The sequence below is a fragment of the Vulpes vulpes genome, chromosome 3 (assembly GCF_048418805.1).
Source record: "Vulpes vulpes isolate BD-2025 chromosome 3, VulVul3, whole genome shotgun sequence".
NCBI lineage: Eukaryota > Metazoa > Chordata > Mammalia > Carnivora > Canidae > Vulpes > Vulpes vulpes.
In genome coordinates, this window is record NC_132782.1 from 19429204 (window position 1) to 19446227 (window position 17024).

At 46.8% G+C, this 17024-nt stretch overlaps 1 protein-coding gene across 3 annotated transcripts in view; it reads right to left on the bottom strand.

Annotated features, from left to right (window-relative positions):
* The window catches only part of WIPF1 (WAS/WASL interacting protein family member 1), a 122074-nt gene that overhangs the window by 18593 nt on the left and 86457 nt on the right, over positions 1–17024 (bottom strand). For all 3 annotated transcript variants that reach the window (XM_072751974.1, XM_072751975.1, XM_025994007.2), the window contains exons 2-3: positions 9013–9108; positions 4048–4177 (exon numbers count right to left, since the gene is read on the bottom strand). In XM_072751974.1, the coding sequence (XP_072608075.1) occupies positions 4048–4177; positions 9013–9063 (181 nt within the window). In that variant the 5' untranslated portion in view covers positions 9064–9108. The remainder of the gene's footprint in view (positions 1–4047; positions 4178–9012; positions 9109–17024) is intronic.

Below are 17024 nucleotides of genomic sequence, written 5' to 3' on the forward strand. Positions count from 1 at the left end.
GATTTTATTTATTTATTCATGAGAGACACAGAGAGAGAGGCAGAGACACAGGCAGAGGGAGAAGCAGGCTCCATGCAGGGAGCCCGATGTGGGATTTGATCCCGGGACCCCAGGATCACACCCTGAGCTGAAGGCAGGTGCTCAACTGCTGAGCCACCTAGGCATCCTGGTTCTGCTATAATTTCTAAATTAAAATTTATTAAAAATTTATTATCTTGGGTTTTCTACCAGACATATGGTCTGCAGATAATAAAGGTTTTGCTTCCTCTTGTCTCATAGTTGTATATCTTATTGTATTTCTAGTTTTGTAAGTAATTACTTTGATGACTGAACTTCTATACAATATAAATTATTCATATTTCTTTTTTTTTTAAAGATTTATTTATTTATTTATGATAGAGATAGACAGAGAGAGAGAGGCAGAGACACAGGAGGAGGGAGAAGCAGGCTCCATGCCGGGAGCCCGATGTGGGACTCGATCCCGGGACTCCAGGATCGCGCCCTAGGCCAAAGGCAGGCGCCAAACCGCTGAGCCACCCAGGGATCCCAATAATTCATATTTCTAAAGGCAACCATAGTTTGATTTTAACGGGCACGCCTTTAACCCTGGAACTACTGATACTTTAGGTCAGATAATTTTTTGTGCGTGGGGAGCTGTCTTGTTCTCTGTAGAATGTAGTGGCCTCTACCCACTAGATGTCAGTAGGAACCCCTCCGTGGCCAAGTTGTGACAGCTAGAAATGCCTCCACACATCGCCACGTCCCTGGGACACTGGTAGAGAGCTTGCTTTTTGTGCTTGTGCTGCCTTGGTCGAGTTTGAGGTCAGGATCACGCGAGTCTCATTACATTATTCAGATAGCATTCCATCTCTTCCTATCTTTGGGAATGATCTGTATAGCATTTGAATTGGCGCGTTCTTTTTTTTTTAATTTTAAAAAATTTTTTTATTTATTTATGATAGTCACAGAGAGAGAAAGAGAGAGAGGCAGAGACATAGACAGAGGGAGAAGCAGGCTCCATGCACCAGGAGCCTGATGTGGGATTTTCGATCCCGGGTCTCCAGGATAGCGCCCTGGGCCAAAGGCAGGCGCCAAACCGCTGTGCCACCCGGGGATCCCGAATTGGCGCGTTCTTAAAATCTGAAAGAATACAATCGTCTGGCTCTAAAGCTTTTTCAGAGAGGAAGTAGCTTGATAAAGTTTTCAACTTTTTCCTTGCTCATTAAAGCTACATGAGTGGATTTTGGTAAATTTATGCCTTTTGTAAAAAATTAATTTCTTGAAGATTTTAACATGTTTCAGCATATAAATTCATCACAGCATTCTTATTTGAAAAAAGTCTGCTTTTATGCCCACAATGGCCAAACTGTGGAAGGAACCACAATGTTGTTGGACAGTTGAATGGATAAAGAAGATGTGGTCTATATATACAATGGAATATTAGCCATCAGAAAGGATGGATACCTACCATTTACATCGACCTGGATGGAACTGGAGGATATTATGCTGAGTAAAATAAGTCAGTCGGAGAAAGACAATTATCATATGGTGTCATTCATATGTGGAATATAAGAAATAGTGAAAGGGACCATGGGGGAAGCGGGGGGGGGGGGGGGCGGAACTGAGTGGAGAAAGTTTAGAGAGGAAGACAAACTGTGAGAAACTCTGAGAAACAAAAAGGGCATTGCAAAAGGGGGGTGGTGGAGGGATGGGGTAACTGGGTGAGGGGTGCTAAGGAAGGCACATGATGAGATGAACTGGGCGTTACACTATATGTTGGCAAATTGAATTTAAATAAAAAATAAAAATAGGGGATCCCTGGGTGGCTCAGCAGTTTGGCGCCTGCCTTTGGCCCAGGGCGCGATCCTGGAGTCCTGGGATCGAGTCCCACGTCGGGCTCCCGGCATGGAGCCTGCTTCTCCCTCCTCCTTTGTCTCTGCCTCTCTCTCTCTCTATATATATATATCTATTATAAATAAATAAATAAATCTTTAAAAATAAATAAATAAAAAATAAAAATAAATAAAAATATTAAAAGAAATCTGCTTTGAATCTCTTACTAATCTACATTCTGAGTTCTAATGTTATTCATTTGTGTTTTCTTTTTTTCTTGATTGGATTGATCCCACATCCTTGTTAGCACTGCATTTTTGTAGGTGTGGAGCCTATGGGAGCTCTGCTGACAGAAGAAATAATCTAATAGTGAAATGACAAGGATTACCTCACCTAACAAATCAGATTATGATAACAATTTCCAGAATTATATGTAAAATTGCTTCTATAAAAAATTACAATTTTTTTACTAATTTTAATTACTACCAATAATATTAATAATGCCCTTGACAGTCAAATATTATTCATTAATCAATGATAGATTTTGGAATACTGCATTTAAACAGGATACTTCTGTATGGTCAACGTTTTGACATAGAATCCAGGGAGGCTTCAGTTGCAAACAAATACAAAACCACGGGTGGACTTTGCCCCCCTTGCATATGCCAGTGCAATGCCCCCCTTGCAAAGAGCCTGTGACAATAGTATGTCCATTAGGTGCGTGGACAACATGAGCATGCACTGGGTGGCATTTTGTGTCCACGAAGCAAAGTGCATTCATAGACATCATGGAACAGCTGGAAGGCAGAAGCATATTTATTTCCATTTAATGGGCGAAGAAGTGGACCTTGAAGAATACAGTGAGTTTCTAATAGTGGCATCAGGAAGAGGCCACCGACTGTCCAGTGTTCTTCACTATCAGTGGGGACTTCACATCGACCTCTCTCAAGCCCCCGGCTCCTTCTCCTAATGGAAAGGACAACCGAGCTCTGTCCCGGCGCTCAGCAGTTTGTGGAGCTCCTCTGGCCCCATGCCAGGCACCAGGACTCACACAGCTTGGGACCGAGGCTTTTCAGAGATAAGGGGTACTGGGCTCCCCTCAGGGAGAGAATTCTGTGACACCAATCAGGATAACTCTCCTCTGCAACACAGAGCCTGGTAGCAGAGCACCAGGCAAAGGCCTTTGGGTCTTCCTCTTTTCCATTTCCCTCCCACACCAATGTTCTCACCTAACTCTGAGCCTTCTCTCTTCTCCATTCTCCTGGAAATTCGTCCTAAACATTTCTACTCCTCGACCTGGCTAAAATCCAGCAGCACTGTTCACCGTCTCCAAAACTCCCTCTGGTGATTTTGGAAAGTCAGTCTATTTTCTACTGAGTTCAAATGAGATCTGTGTGTAGGATGTACTTCGGGGCACCTGGCTGGCAGTGGAATGGTCTAGGAACATGAAGAGACAGTCTGAAGGCCTGGTTATTAAGGTCTAGTCGTTTTTCACTCTGTTGTGAATGTTAACAGAAGTCCTGTGTTGCGGGTACCTGTTTGTTTATACATACACTGCCTTGTTCTAGAACGTATCTCAGATTTACGATGGGTAGACAAGCAAAGTTGTGATCTCATTTCCTCTCTCCCAGCTCCTGAAAATCACATCTCACACTTGACTGACACATTCCAGACCACAAAACACTTTTGCATTGTCTCGTCTGGTGCTCACAGCAAACTGTGAAGGCAGCAGAACAGGCATTCTCTCCATTTTACAGGTGAAGACAGTAAGGCTTGGAGATGGCAAGTGACAGATGTGCCCGAACTCGAACCTACATCCTTTGATTCCAAGGCTGGGGCCCTTTCCATATTTCATGCTGCCTTTTGATCTGTGGTGCAAAGAGTAATGGGTTAACTTCCCGAAAGTGTTGTGAATAATTCAGAGAATCGCTGCTGTGTGTGTCTTGGACAAAGAATTATTATACTGGCTTCCTGCAGCATTAGAGGGAACCCAAGCCAGAGCTGTGGCTACAATGAGTGATACAGTCCCTTATTTTGCTAGCTTTGCAGCTGTTGTTAACAAAAAAAAAAAAAAAAAAAAAAAAAAAAGAAGAAGAAGAAGCAGAAGAAGAGAAGAAAGGAAAACAGAAAGATAAAAATTCTTTTTGGAAGGACCGGGTTGATTATGAGGCCACAGATCACTTATCTCGATGGAAAACAGCTCTTTGCACTTACTGTCCAATATTGGTGCACTTCTGTCATTGGTGACGGTCTTCTTCAGTTTCTTCCCCTTGCTGATGTCAGAGAGAAGAGCATTTCTCCCAGCCTGTTCTGACTTATTCAAGGTAGGCTTTTCCGTATTGGCCTAAAAGAAAACCGTGAAGACTTAGTTCATCTCCCGAATTAAAATCACGTCCTACAGCATTTAGCAGGGACAGCCAGGGTATCGGAGGCTTGTTACTGAGCTTCTTGGCAATAGGCTGTAAATTCTCCGCAAGTTTTAGATCCGATGTCATTCTTTTTAAGACCCAGACATTTGGGAACAGATGTGGCAATAAATTACGTTCATTTTTAATGCAGGAAGAGTCAGTCCCTGATAAAAGTCTCTAAAAATTCAGACCACAATCTGCCCGTAACCAACAGAGCCAGGGTTGGATGGCTAGAAACGAGAAGGGAATTTTAAGTCTGAGAAGATTCTCCCGAATGTTACAAAGCTTCATACTTCAGAATGTGCCCTGAAGAACAGCTTCTCTCTCCTGTCTTTTAGAGCTAACCCGGAGCCAGGGGAAAATGGTCTCTAGGAACAAAGTTCAGCTGTATGCTGCTTCTTTTTTTATTTTTTAAAGATTTTATTTATTCATGAGAGAGAGAGAGAAAGAGAGAGAGAGAGAGAGAGAGAGAGAGAGAGGCAGAGACACAGGCAGAGGGAGAAGCAGGCCCCATGCAGGGAGCCCGACGTGGGACTCGATCCCAGGTCTGCAGGATCAGGCCCTGGGCCGAAGGCGGCGCTAAACCACTGAGCCACCGGGGCTGCCCAGATTTCTTCTTTTAATTTAAGGGACATCTGAGGTATAATTTACGTATAGTAAAACCACTACATGAGTGTATGGTTCTACAAGTTTTGAAAAACATACAGTCATGTCACCACCACCACAGTCAATATCTAGAAATGTCCACAACCCCCAAAGTTCCCACACACCCTTGCCTACCTTGTTTCTCATATTTAATTCCTTTGAAAGCTTAGCTCACAGAGACCGTGGAGTGGACGAAGGTGTGCTGCTTTAAAATGCTTAGGTAGTTTCTCATTTTTCCAGATTTCCAGGGAAAGATCCATACTATGAAATTGGGATCTCACTTCCTCAGGGTTATTTTAGGGAGTGGGGATACTACAAGCCCAGCACACAGGACTTGGATGTAGACATATGCCAGTGTTTGTCACATATAGAAACGGGCTTGGTCTGGCCTGGCCCCAGGGAGAATTGGCTTCCCCAAACCCAGGAGTCCCTCCAGCAGACTTGGGTGGCCTTCTAGGGCCCCAGCCCTCCGGAAAGGGTCTGATTCCAGAGGCTGGTGAGGGCCACAGGAGGTAAAGCTGGGGCAGGTGAGCTTGATACCTCCCCCAGAGGTTTATTATCAGTTAGAGGCATAGGGAAAGCTAAGAAAAACCCTGAAGCTGGGTACACGGAAGCTCTGTGTTAGGCCAAAAGGGTCCTGGAATAATTATAAAGTATTACTTGCTCCTAATAACAGCAGTTAACATTTCTATAGCTTTTACTGTGGGCCAGGCTCTAGCACCTCTATGTGGATTCATTCCTTCAGTCCGCATCAGCCCTGTGAGTCACTCTTTCCATTCCGGAGACAAGGCCATAGAGGCACAGGGAGGTAAAATCACTTGCCCCAGTGACCCAGCTAGTCAGAGGAGGAGCTAGGATCCAAACCCTGGCCGTCCGATTCCAGAGCCTTCCCTGCCACTTGAGAGAAGGGTAAATGTGGAGTCTAGAATGCCCCTTGCCCAAACTGGGGAGCTCTGTTAAAGGGTACAACCAGAAGATGAGTAAGTCCTGGAGGTCTACTGCACAGCCTGGTGATTACAGCTGACAATACTGTATTATAAACTTCAAAGCTGCTAAGAGACTAGATCTTAAATGTTTTCACCAGAAGAAAGGAATGCTAACTATGTGATGTGAAAGAGGCGTTAGCTAAAGCCAAGGTTGTCATTACACTGCAATATAAAAATGTAGCAAGTCAACAGGTGTAACTTAAACGTCTGCAATGTTAAATGTCAATTATATCTCAGTTGAAAAAAAAAGTGACAAAATGCCCCCTCCCCACCAGTCTCCAACACTCCCCTGAGCAAGCCTGTTAATACTAGCGGCTTCTCAGCAGTCAGTTCCAAAAGTGCCCAGTGACTCAGCTGTATAGTTCGCTTTTGCTAATGGAGTCATCTTCTATTGCTCTGAAATTTGTTTTTTCAACTTGACAACACAGGTTGGACATCTTGGAAAGAACTTTTAAAATGACCTACTGTCTTCATTTTAAGGATGAAACCTTCTCTGAGGCCCAGAGAAGTTAAGCAACTGTCCACCCTGGCTCTCTTAACAGCTTGAGGTCAGCAATTTTCACTGGGCTCCTGTTATGCCTTCAAATTTATTTTGGGGCCTGGCCTCCGTGGGTGCTAATTCCTCTCAGGTGGCAGTCCAGAGTCCTTAACTGAGCTCTTCCACTAGACAGTGCCTTAGGATGGCCACCAAGCCACCGTTCCCTTTGCTCATCTCTGTATCCTGTTTCGCTAGGTTCTTGCTCTTGGTCACATAACAATGGATTCAAATGAGCTGATGGGATAAATTTCAGTCATTCTGGTACCACTTGAATGACCTGGATGTCTTCTCAGCTACCTGTATTATTATTATTATCCATTTAATATTTTTCATTAAGCCAGTTCACTATATTATTTATACTATTTTTCAGTGAATATTTTCTTTTTAAACTAACTCACTATTAAATCTTTAGTTTGATGTGCTAGTTATAAATTTTAGGACACATGTTAAAATCAACAGATGAGCATTAAAATAAAAAAAGTTAATTCACATACTACCCAGCTAGTGGTATAAAACCACTTTTGTAGAAATAGAGATAAACAAATCCCTCTGTTAGCCAGATCAGAACTTTTCTTTCTTTTCTTTTTTTTTTTTAGATTTTATTTATTTGAGAGAGAGAGCAAGAGAGTGAGCATGAGTGGGGGGAGGGGCAGAGGGAGAGGGAAAAGCAGATTCCCTGCTGAGCAGGGAACCCAACCATGGGGCTCAATCCCAGCACCCTGAGATCATGACTTGAGCTGAAGGCAGACACTCAACCGACGGAGCCACCCAGGCACCCCTGGATCAGAACTTTTTAAACGTATCTAAGTGAAGGATCAGTTTTTTTTTTAAAGATTTTATTTTATTTATTCATAGAGACAGAGAGAGGCAGAGACACAGGCAGAGGGAGAAGCAGGCACCACACAGAGAGCCTGATGTGGGACTCGATCCCGGGTCTCCAGGATCATGCCAAACCGTTGCGCCACCGGGGCTGCCCGGATCAGTTTTTTAAAAATTTGTTTCAATTCAGGCAGCCCTGGTGGCACAGAAGTTTAGCGCTGCCTGCAGCCCAGGGCATGATCCTGGAGACCCTGGATCGAGTCCCACATCAGGCTCCCTGCATGGAGCCTGCTTCTCCCTCTGCCTGTGTCTCTGCCTCTCTCTCTCTCTCTGTCTCTATAAATAAATAAATAAAATCTTTAAAAAATTTTGTTTCAATTCATCTTGGACTGGTATTTTTGTAAAATAACTATTATTATTAGAAAAATGAATTTGGGGGCTCCTGGGTGGCTCAATCGGATGAGCATCTGACTCTTGATCTCAGCTAAGGTCATGATCTCAGGGTTGTGATCACAGCAGGCCCACCTCGGGCTCTCTGCTGGGTGAGGAGTCTGCTTAAGATTCTCTCTCTCTTTCTCTCCCTGCCCCACCCCTATCCTGCCTGCACACGCACTCTCTCTCTAAAAATAAATATTTTTTAAAATAATGAATTAGTTAGAAAAAGAGACACAGAAAATACACTCTTAGAAACAACTGACATAACACTATCGTCAAATTACTGTAAGTGGTAACACTCACTCTTAATTTCTGCACCTGTCTCTTGGGGCTGCTAACCCCCCTAGGCAGCTAGAGGACCACACTGAGTAGCAGCAAGCTAATGTCTGTTCTTCCAACTAGGTTCCAACCTCAGATGGGCTATAAAATGTGTCCTGTGGAAGCCTGGGCAAGAGACGTTGCCTCTCTGAGCCTCAGTTTCCCCAAGTGAAAACTGAAGGACCCATCTCTAGGAGGCTCCTCAGCAGTGGAACCTTCACACATTGAGGGAGGTAATGGGGCAATGGGGTGCATGTGGGAGCCTTCCTGCATCACCACGTGAAGGGCTGCAGCTTCCCGAGTGGGGGTGCACTAATTTCTGGGGACAGGTCTAGTGAGATGAGGAGGACACCAGTAAAGAAAATTCCTTTGGAAAGTAGACCTCTAAATATAAGGGCAGATTTAAAGATTTATTTACTGAAGAGAGAGAGACAGAGACAGAGGGAGGGAGAGAGAATGAGCAGGACGGGTAGAAGGAGAGGGAGAGAGAATCGCAAGCAAACTCCACATGGAGCCCCAGACTGGGCTTGATCTCATAACCCTGAGTTCAGGACCTGAGCTGAAACCAAGAGATGGAAGCTTAACAGACTGAGCCACCCAAGGGCCCCTGAAAGGAGACATTTAAAGAAGGATGTGAGTGTGGGGGAAGTGGGGATGGGGGGGGGGGTTGGTGGAGGATATTTGCCAAAAAAAAAAAAAGTAAGAAGATGGGAAAAGTCAGAGAAAAAGAAAAGAGTGAGTCTGCAGGAAGCCTGAACACAGTGCTGCACACAGAGGCCTGGGTCCAGCAGCAAAGGCTAGCGGTTGGGTCCCCCTGGACGGTGCTGGTCAGAACCCCTGCAGCCGGGGCCCCCGCGCTGCACCTGCCGGAGGAAACGCCAGAGCACACATCCGTGCCCTCTCTGCCCCGCCCGGGCCTCGCACCCTGGGGCCCAGGCCAGAATGCACCTGTCGTCAAAGCAGACGCATGTGCGCCAGGTCCCACCTCACCGGGCCTGCTGTGAGCCACGTCGGCCCAGGAGCCACTCACCAGGGCAAAGGTGGGCGGCGGCGGGGGCGCCGGCGGGGGCGGCACAGGCATCCTGCACAGCTACGCTTTCAGCTTTCAGCTTTCCTGCTGACCGACCTGCGGAGACAGAAGAGAGACGGCCCGTCATACACTAGGCTTTTTAGTAATACTCAGTCCTGACCTCCTAACCCCCTCCCACCGAATGAACAGCTATGCACACAGGCCAACTATTTTTTACATTTTTATTTGTATATTTTTGAAATATTTTGTTTATTTCTTCATGGGAGACACAGAGAGAGGCAGAGAGAGAAGCAGGTTCCCTGCGGGGAGCCCGATGTGGGACTTGATCCAGGGACCATGACCTGAACAAAAGGCAGATGCTCAGCCACTGAGCCACCCAGATGCCCCTAGATTTATTTTTTGAGGCGGGGGGACAGAGGGCGAGAATCTCAAGCAGGTTTCCTGTTGAGTGTAGAGCCTGTCACAGGGCTTGACCTTGGGACCCTGAAATCATGACCCGGAGCCAAAACTAAGAGTCCGAGGCTTAGCCCACTGAGCCACCCAGGTGCCCCCAGGCCAAAGGATGTAATCACCTTTACAACACTGTCAAGATGTTACTCTTCTGGAAGAAGTATCCTAGCAGGGGAGGTTTCTGGGCCAAAATGCCCTAGGGTATTATTATTATTATTTTTAAAAAAGATTTTATTTATTTATTCATGAGAGAGAGAGAGAGAGAGAGGCAGAGACACAGGCAGAGGGAGAAGCAGGCTCCATGCAGGGAGCCTGACGTGGGACTCGATCCCGGGTCTCCAGGATCAGGCTCTGGGCCGACGGCGGCACAAAACCACTGAGCCACCCGGGCTGCCCTGCCCTAAGGTATTAGAAGCAAAACTGGTGCCTCACACAGCCTAATTCCCCTACCCCCCAAAGCAGGTCCGGGGAATGACGCCCGGAAGGACCTAGGCCTAGAGCCTGTGTCCGCTGGAAGGTGGTCATAAAACTGCCAGAAACGTATCCTGGCAAATCTGACGTTCCTCACTCACTGCCACCATGACATCCTTTCTTGCCCTCCCACTGCCACTGTGTCCACTGGTTGCCTTCTTGCAAATGCCTGGCATTCGCCTGGGTCTGGACACACCCTGTATGAACGCAAAGACGAATATTTTTCTGGTCTTGCCCTCAGAGGCCTTACAGTCCCCCCAGAGGGAGAAGACAGGAATGAGGTCAGGCAGGCAGGTAAGACGAGCAAGGGGGCTGGATTCCGTCTTCGCCCTAGTTGGCATTTCCTTATAGGATCTAAGATTTTTTTAAAGAGGGGGAAAAAGAGATGAGGCCCAAACCTCTGAATCCCAGACTGTTTACTAGAAATACACGTCGTGAGGAAAGCTTTCTGCGTAGTGACGGCTCTGGGAACCAGGGGAAGCCAGGCTGCGGCGAGGTAGGCAGTGCAGGGAAACCCGGCCCGCGGGAGTGGGAAGGGGGCAGCCTGGCAACCACAGGGGCTGAGGAACAATGGGGCAAGGAAGCTTCCCAGCACTTCCACCGACCACGAGCCCTTCTCCCCACCAGTCCTCAGAGTCCCAATCCCAAGCCTCAGGCCCCAGCACAGGGCCAGGCGTTCTCACCCCTAAGGAATCCTGGCTCCTCCCACCCAGATCTTGTCACTCAAGTGAGGTCCCAGGTCAGCAGTGAGGGTGTCACCCCGAGTCACATCTCTAGCCCTTCTGTCCACCCACCGAATTTGTTTCAGCACCTTAACAAGATCCCGAGGTGACTCGCAGGCACTAAAATTTGAGACACCTGCTGTGGAATCTGAGCCTTGAACCAGTGGGCAGCCTGGGACACGCACCACCCGAGCCACACGGAACATGTGTCCTGAATTTCAAACAGCAGCATTAGCTTTCTTTTGTTCCCCATGTCTCTTGATGGAAAGAAACCATGTATTTAGAATTTTAAAAATTAACTCAGTTCATAAATAAATAAATAAATAAATAAAAATTAACTCAGTTCAACCACTAACGGTTAATGTGGAAAACTTACACCTTGAAACAAGAAAGTATTGCTAGATGGCTTGTGCTCTGTGAACGGAAAGGGAATGCAAAATCTAAAAGGATGTGGCTGGACTTGTCAAGGCTGCTGGAAGACAGGAATCAGGATAGTTTGGAGCAATGCCATTGCAAGTGGACTGCTGGGAAGATGAAATTTTAAAAACGCCACAGCAGCAACAGCAGCTGTCACTTATTGACAATCGATTGGATGGAGGGTGCTTCTGTCTCTAACTCTTACAGTGACATCACAAACCAGTTCGATTCGGTTGGTTTTACAGAGGGCGCCAAGACTCGGAGAAACTGAGGAACTCACTAAAAGACTGTAATTCATTTAAATCACGTCCTTTTGGGGCGCCTGGGTGGCTCAGTGATGGGGCGTCTGCCTTTGGCTCAGGGTGTGATCCCAGGGTCCGGGGATTGAGGCCCACGTCGGGCTCCCTGCATGGAGCCTGCTTCTCCCTCTGCCTGTGTCTCTGCCTCTCTCTCTGTGTGTCTCATGAATAAATAAATAAAATTAAATTAAAAAAAAAATCAAGTCCTTTCGATCCCTGCTCTTTTTTGATAAGCATTTTTAGGCAGGTAAAGAGCTAACGAGTGCTACAGCTCACCGTAAACTAGGCCAGAATCTGTTTTTCAGTAAGACTGTGTCAGAGCTTCCTTTACAATGTGTTCCTTAAATTGGCCTTTTCCTGCATGACCCCAGTTAGTTGCTTGTGGGGCCAGGCGGGCGGCGTGACCAGTGCGGGGCCTGTGCTGTGAAGCCTGCATCGGGGCAGAAGGCACCTGAGGCCTCACTGTCACATGTGTCACACAGGTCCTAGGACCAGGAGGAAGGATGCGGATCGGAAACTGGACTGAGGCCCAACTAACTGTGAAAGACACTGCAGCCAAAGCAGTGGTGTTCATGGGGGAGCTGGAGAAAGCAGCTTTCCAGGAAGGGGGTGGCCAAGTCCCCCCAGGTGCGCTCCATGGAACAGATCATCCATGTGCCTGGCGGTTATGAAATGCGCCCAACCCTCTAACTCACCGTGTCCGATTCCCCCGCTGACCGGCTAACCCATCATCCCATCGTCCTAGCACCGAACCAGGAAGGAGTGGATCCTGGTCGACTACCCGGAACCTCTGATGGGCCTGGTTCTCATGAGTTAGTCCCTGGTTGCAAAGACCAGATTGAACTGTCCGATGGATCTCAGGACCCAGACTGTGGCCTGGGGACTCTTCTGGGGGCCTGCCACCCTGTCAGGCCTCTTTAATCTAGTTGTTACGCAGCTTTGTGCTGCCGCCCTCATGGTTCTGCATGTGCACCAACCGACTTATAAATAAACCTGCGGACCGCAGAGGCTGGGCCTTCCCCACCCCAGCTGCCCCAGCTCAACAACGGGGGGAGGATCTGTGGGTGAGCGCCCTCACCATTCTCTCCTCTCGGGGGCTGGGGAAGTGGCAGCAGCAGCCATCTCTCCTCCTCCTCCTCCTCCACGAAAACTACTCCCACCTGAGTGCTCAAAGGTGCTGGCTCCAGTGCTCCCTCCCACTTGTCTGGGCTTGTCCAGGGTGAGGCCTTGAGGGGAGCTCTTGAGAAACCCCAGACTTCAATCTTGCCATGTTGCGGCAGGGGTCAAAGATGACCAACTCATGTCCTCCATGCTAGGCTCACTCCTGGCTGTCTTCCCACCGGACTGGGAACTCCACCGTTTCTCCCTAACATCTGGTTCAAAGTAGGGCTCTCACTAACGACGTGTGCAGTGGAAGAGCCAGGCAGCACCCAGGCAGGCCACGTCCTGGCCTTCGGAACAGCTCTCAGCCCCACTCCTTGTGCGTTTTGAGGCTTAGGCAAAGAATCAGTGCTGTGTCCGAGGGGCTGGCTAGCTGTAGTACTGGGACCTGCTTTCCTGGCAGTCTGTCTTCACCAGGGAAGTAAAACCCAAAGCCTTGGGGGAGCCAGTTAGCAGCCCGCATCAGAACCAGAAACAGAGCTTCCCGAAGGACCTCCCAGCAGCAGAGACCCTACTGGACCAGGCGTTCCTAGCCTGGATCCTTACCCCTGCAGGGGCTGTGGTCAGAATTCAAGGGTTCATGAACTTGAATGGAAAAAAAAAGGGGGACATATTTAGTTCCCCTGAGGTTCAACTAGAATTTAGCATTTCCTTCAATTATAAATGTAGGCTGAAAACCACAGTACTTGCAAATTTCACGAAGTTTTTCACACGATATTTCCATTTCATATTACAATCCTTACAGATCTTTTGAAACTATGACAACATTTCGATCTGTTGCTGGGTCCTGTCCTACATACTTCAATATAACTAGTTTCCTTTGTATCCTCTGTATTTTGCTTTACGTATTTAGTAACAGTCAGAGAAGGGAGTCCTTTGGGCTTTACCAGACACTAGTGTAGTCTATGGATGAAAAAGGTTAGAATCCCTGTGAGAACACGAGACCAGGGTCAGGCAAATAGGATGTTGAATCTCTGCTGTGATTCCTAACAACCTGGGACAAGAAACTACCCTGTCTGGGCCTCTGTTTCCCGCCGGTGGGACCGGGCTGTGGGAGGATGAGTGGGATGGTACACGCCGAGCCTTCAGACGGGTCAACGATCTGTCTTCCTTGAAGGTGAGCGTGGGTCCTGCTGGTGTGAGTGCTGCTCGAGCACCTGGCACAGAAGGGACTGACCTGGCATCTGAGCCGAGGCCCCGGCTTGGCCCAGCGTCCCGTGGGGACAGAGCTGTGCAGAGCGAGACTGAGGCAGCTTGGAGACTTGGCCTTGCTGCACTTGGTTATTCCCTTGGGAGGAGCACGCCAGGAAAGACAGCCTTGTCCGGGGGCCAGGACAGGCTCTAGAACAAGGGAAATAACCAGGGCAGGGGTTCCCAAAATGGGTGCTGTTATCTCTTGCATCACAATCAGCCGTGCACTTTTTGAGAACAACGTGTTCTGCTTCCCACCCTAGTTAGGCTCCCTAAGGTTGAAGGGATCAACCCACCAGTTGCTGACTCTTGCCCTCCTACCCTAGCCCCACCCCGGGCACTGAACGTTTAAGAATAGACACTTAGGAGAATTAGTTTCTTTTAAAGAATCATTTCAGGGTTTTAAAGCCAGGCTTTTCTAAAACTGTGTGTTGAACTTTCTGTGCACAAGCACAACCACAGGGATGGAAAAGGCTTTTTTGTTTTCACATATAGGCTGGACTGTGTCCCTCCCAAATTCATGCATCGAAGCCCTAACCTAACCCCAGTACCTCAGAAGGTGACTATATTCAGAGAAAGGGCCTTTATTTTTTTGATTTTTATTTGTTTATTTGAGAGAGAGAGAGATCCTCCCTCCCTCTTGGGACATCTTGAGAAGATGGGTGATAAAACTTCCTTCTGGATGTTTATAAAGAAAGTCTGTCACCATGAAAAAAAAAAAAAAAAAAAAAAGACAGACAGACAGAAAGGGAACAAGCAGGGTGAGAAGGAGAAGCAGGCCCCCGCTGAGCAGGGAGCCTGATGTGGGGCTTGATCCCAGGATCCTGAGATCATGACCTGAGCTGGAGGCAGATGTTTAACTGAGCCCCCCAGGCGCCCCCGGAGATAGGGGCTTCAAAGAGGTGACTGAGTTAGAATGAGACCAGTGGGGTGGGGCCTTAATTCAATATGACCAGGGTTCTTATAAGAAGGAAAAAGAGACACAAGGGATGTGTGAGCGCAGAGAAAAGGCCTGTGAGGACCCAAGGAGAGGGTGGCCATCAGCAAGCCTGGAAGAGGCCGTGGGAGAAACCAAACTTGCCAATGCCTTGATCTTGGACTTCTAGCCTCCAGAACCACGAGATGATAAAATTCTGCTGTTTAAGCCACCCGATCAGCATTTTCATTGTTTTTGTTACAGCAACCCTAGCAAACTAATAAACATAGATTTAACAGTACACGTCCATCTGTTATCCACTGTAGACATTGTAAGAGAAGCTCATGGCTTATTTAAAACTCACAACCCTGAAATCAAAACATGAGCGGAGATCAGGGGTCAGATGCTTAACTGACTGAGCCACCCAGGTGCCCAAAACAATGGCTTTTAAGTAAAATATCCATCAACCGATTCTCACCCAAGATATCTCTGGATCTCTGGATGCACTGAAGAAATTAAAAATCAACCTGAACCCTGGAGTATGTGACTAATTGCCAAAGTTTTATTTAATAACTGAATGGATCATTCAAAAATCACGGAATTTTAGTTGGAGAAACGACTGGGGTGAAGGTAGGGTCTGCCAATAAACCCTTTACAAGGGAAATGGCAGTATGGATTAAGAGAACAGAGCAGAATGTTTTGCATAAATGGCTTTAATAATTCGTTAACTGGTTCTTCATTGACTCCACAAGCACACACACACAACATATGCCGCTATTTAGAAATTCTGGAATTTCCTAGTTCTATGAAAGAAATGGTTGACTTTGTTGGTTTTACTATGTTATTAGGTCAACATCATGGCTTAATGCTTGTATTAGACAGCATCACTCAATGACCCTAGACCAGCTAGGGCATCTCGTGGCCAGGAGCCATTTGCTAAAGATGTGACATTACTTATGATGGACACCTTGTGAGCAAGAGTGACTTGTTCATCCCACTTCCCATCCTACAGTGGACGTACTCTCCCCAGTGCCATGGCCAGCTAAAGGTTCAACCACAGCCCACAGTTCAGTCCAGATTTGCCCCAGGAAACAGGGTTTCCTCTTCAGTGTGTTCATCCACACATGATAATTACACGATTATCTCTGAATGCAAAATGATTAAGATCAAGAGAACTGGCTAGCCATTTAAGTTACTAGTTTCTTAGAGGCAACTTAAAAGTCATTCTAGATCATACCACGTGAGGCCTACATTACAGAATGACATGAGGATGGGGAAGATTTCCAATGCTGTCCAGTGAGAACATCTGATAATCCTCAGAAGGCTGACCTTTAACCCTGAGTGGAAAGTGAATTGGCCAAGTTCTGTTAAGGTGGATAAAAGCAGGTTTTGTCTAGTTATGTTTTATTACCATTTGGATTATTCAAAAATATAAATCATTTTGCTATATACATCTTGCCAGTGGTCACCTTTAAATACTATGAATGAAAAAAAAGTAAACTTTTCCCCCCCAAATTGGAATCAATAGGAGACTTTTATTTGCTGTGTTTGTGGGGTGGGGGGGTATAACAGAAATAAAACTGGACAGATCTAAAAGGTCCAAAAGTTCTCTTGCCCTGTTGCTTTCTATTCTGTATCTTCTTTTATTTAATAAAAATCTAAATTCTAAATCTAAGATTTATATTCATTTATGCTTTACTTTATATTTAATGTTCTTAAATCATGTTTATGTATTTCTCACATACTCTTGGCTTCTTCAGGTTAGATTAAGATTCAAGTAGATCCTTCAAAACCTCTCCCCAGGGCAGCCCCGGCGGTGCAGCAGTTTAGCGCCGCCTGCAGCCTGGGGTGTGATCCTGGAGACCAGGGATCAAGTCCCACATTGGGCTCCCTGCATGGAGCCTGCTTCTCCCTCTGCCTGTGTCTCTGCCTCTCTCTTCGCTCTCTATGAATGAATGAATAAATAAATCTTTAAAACAAAACAAAACAAAACCTCTCCCCAGAATTAATAACTCATAAAGAAGTCCTTCAGGGTATCAGACTCATACTAGAAGATTCCAAGGCTCGGTATCTCATGATGCCCTGCACCGGTCACAGTAGCACCCCTATTTTACCTGTGAGAAAGCCCAATGGCTCAGGATGGAGGCTTGTCCAGAACCTCTGAGCCATAAACAATATTGTTATCCCTTCCCACCTGTTGTCCCTAGTCCTCATACTTGACTGACCTCCATCCCCACGGAGAGCAAAATTCTCCACGTCATGGATTTATATAGTGCTGCCTTTAGCATCCCTGTAGAGGAGACCTGCCAATACCTGTTTCCTCCCCAAACCAGGGCAGTAATGCCCCACGGTTCTATTGAGAGTCCTTCTTGAAAACCTGAAGAG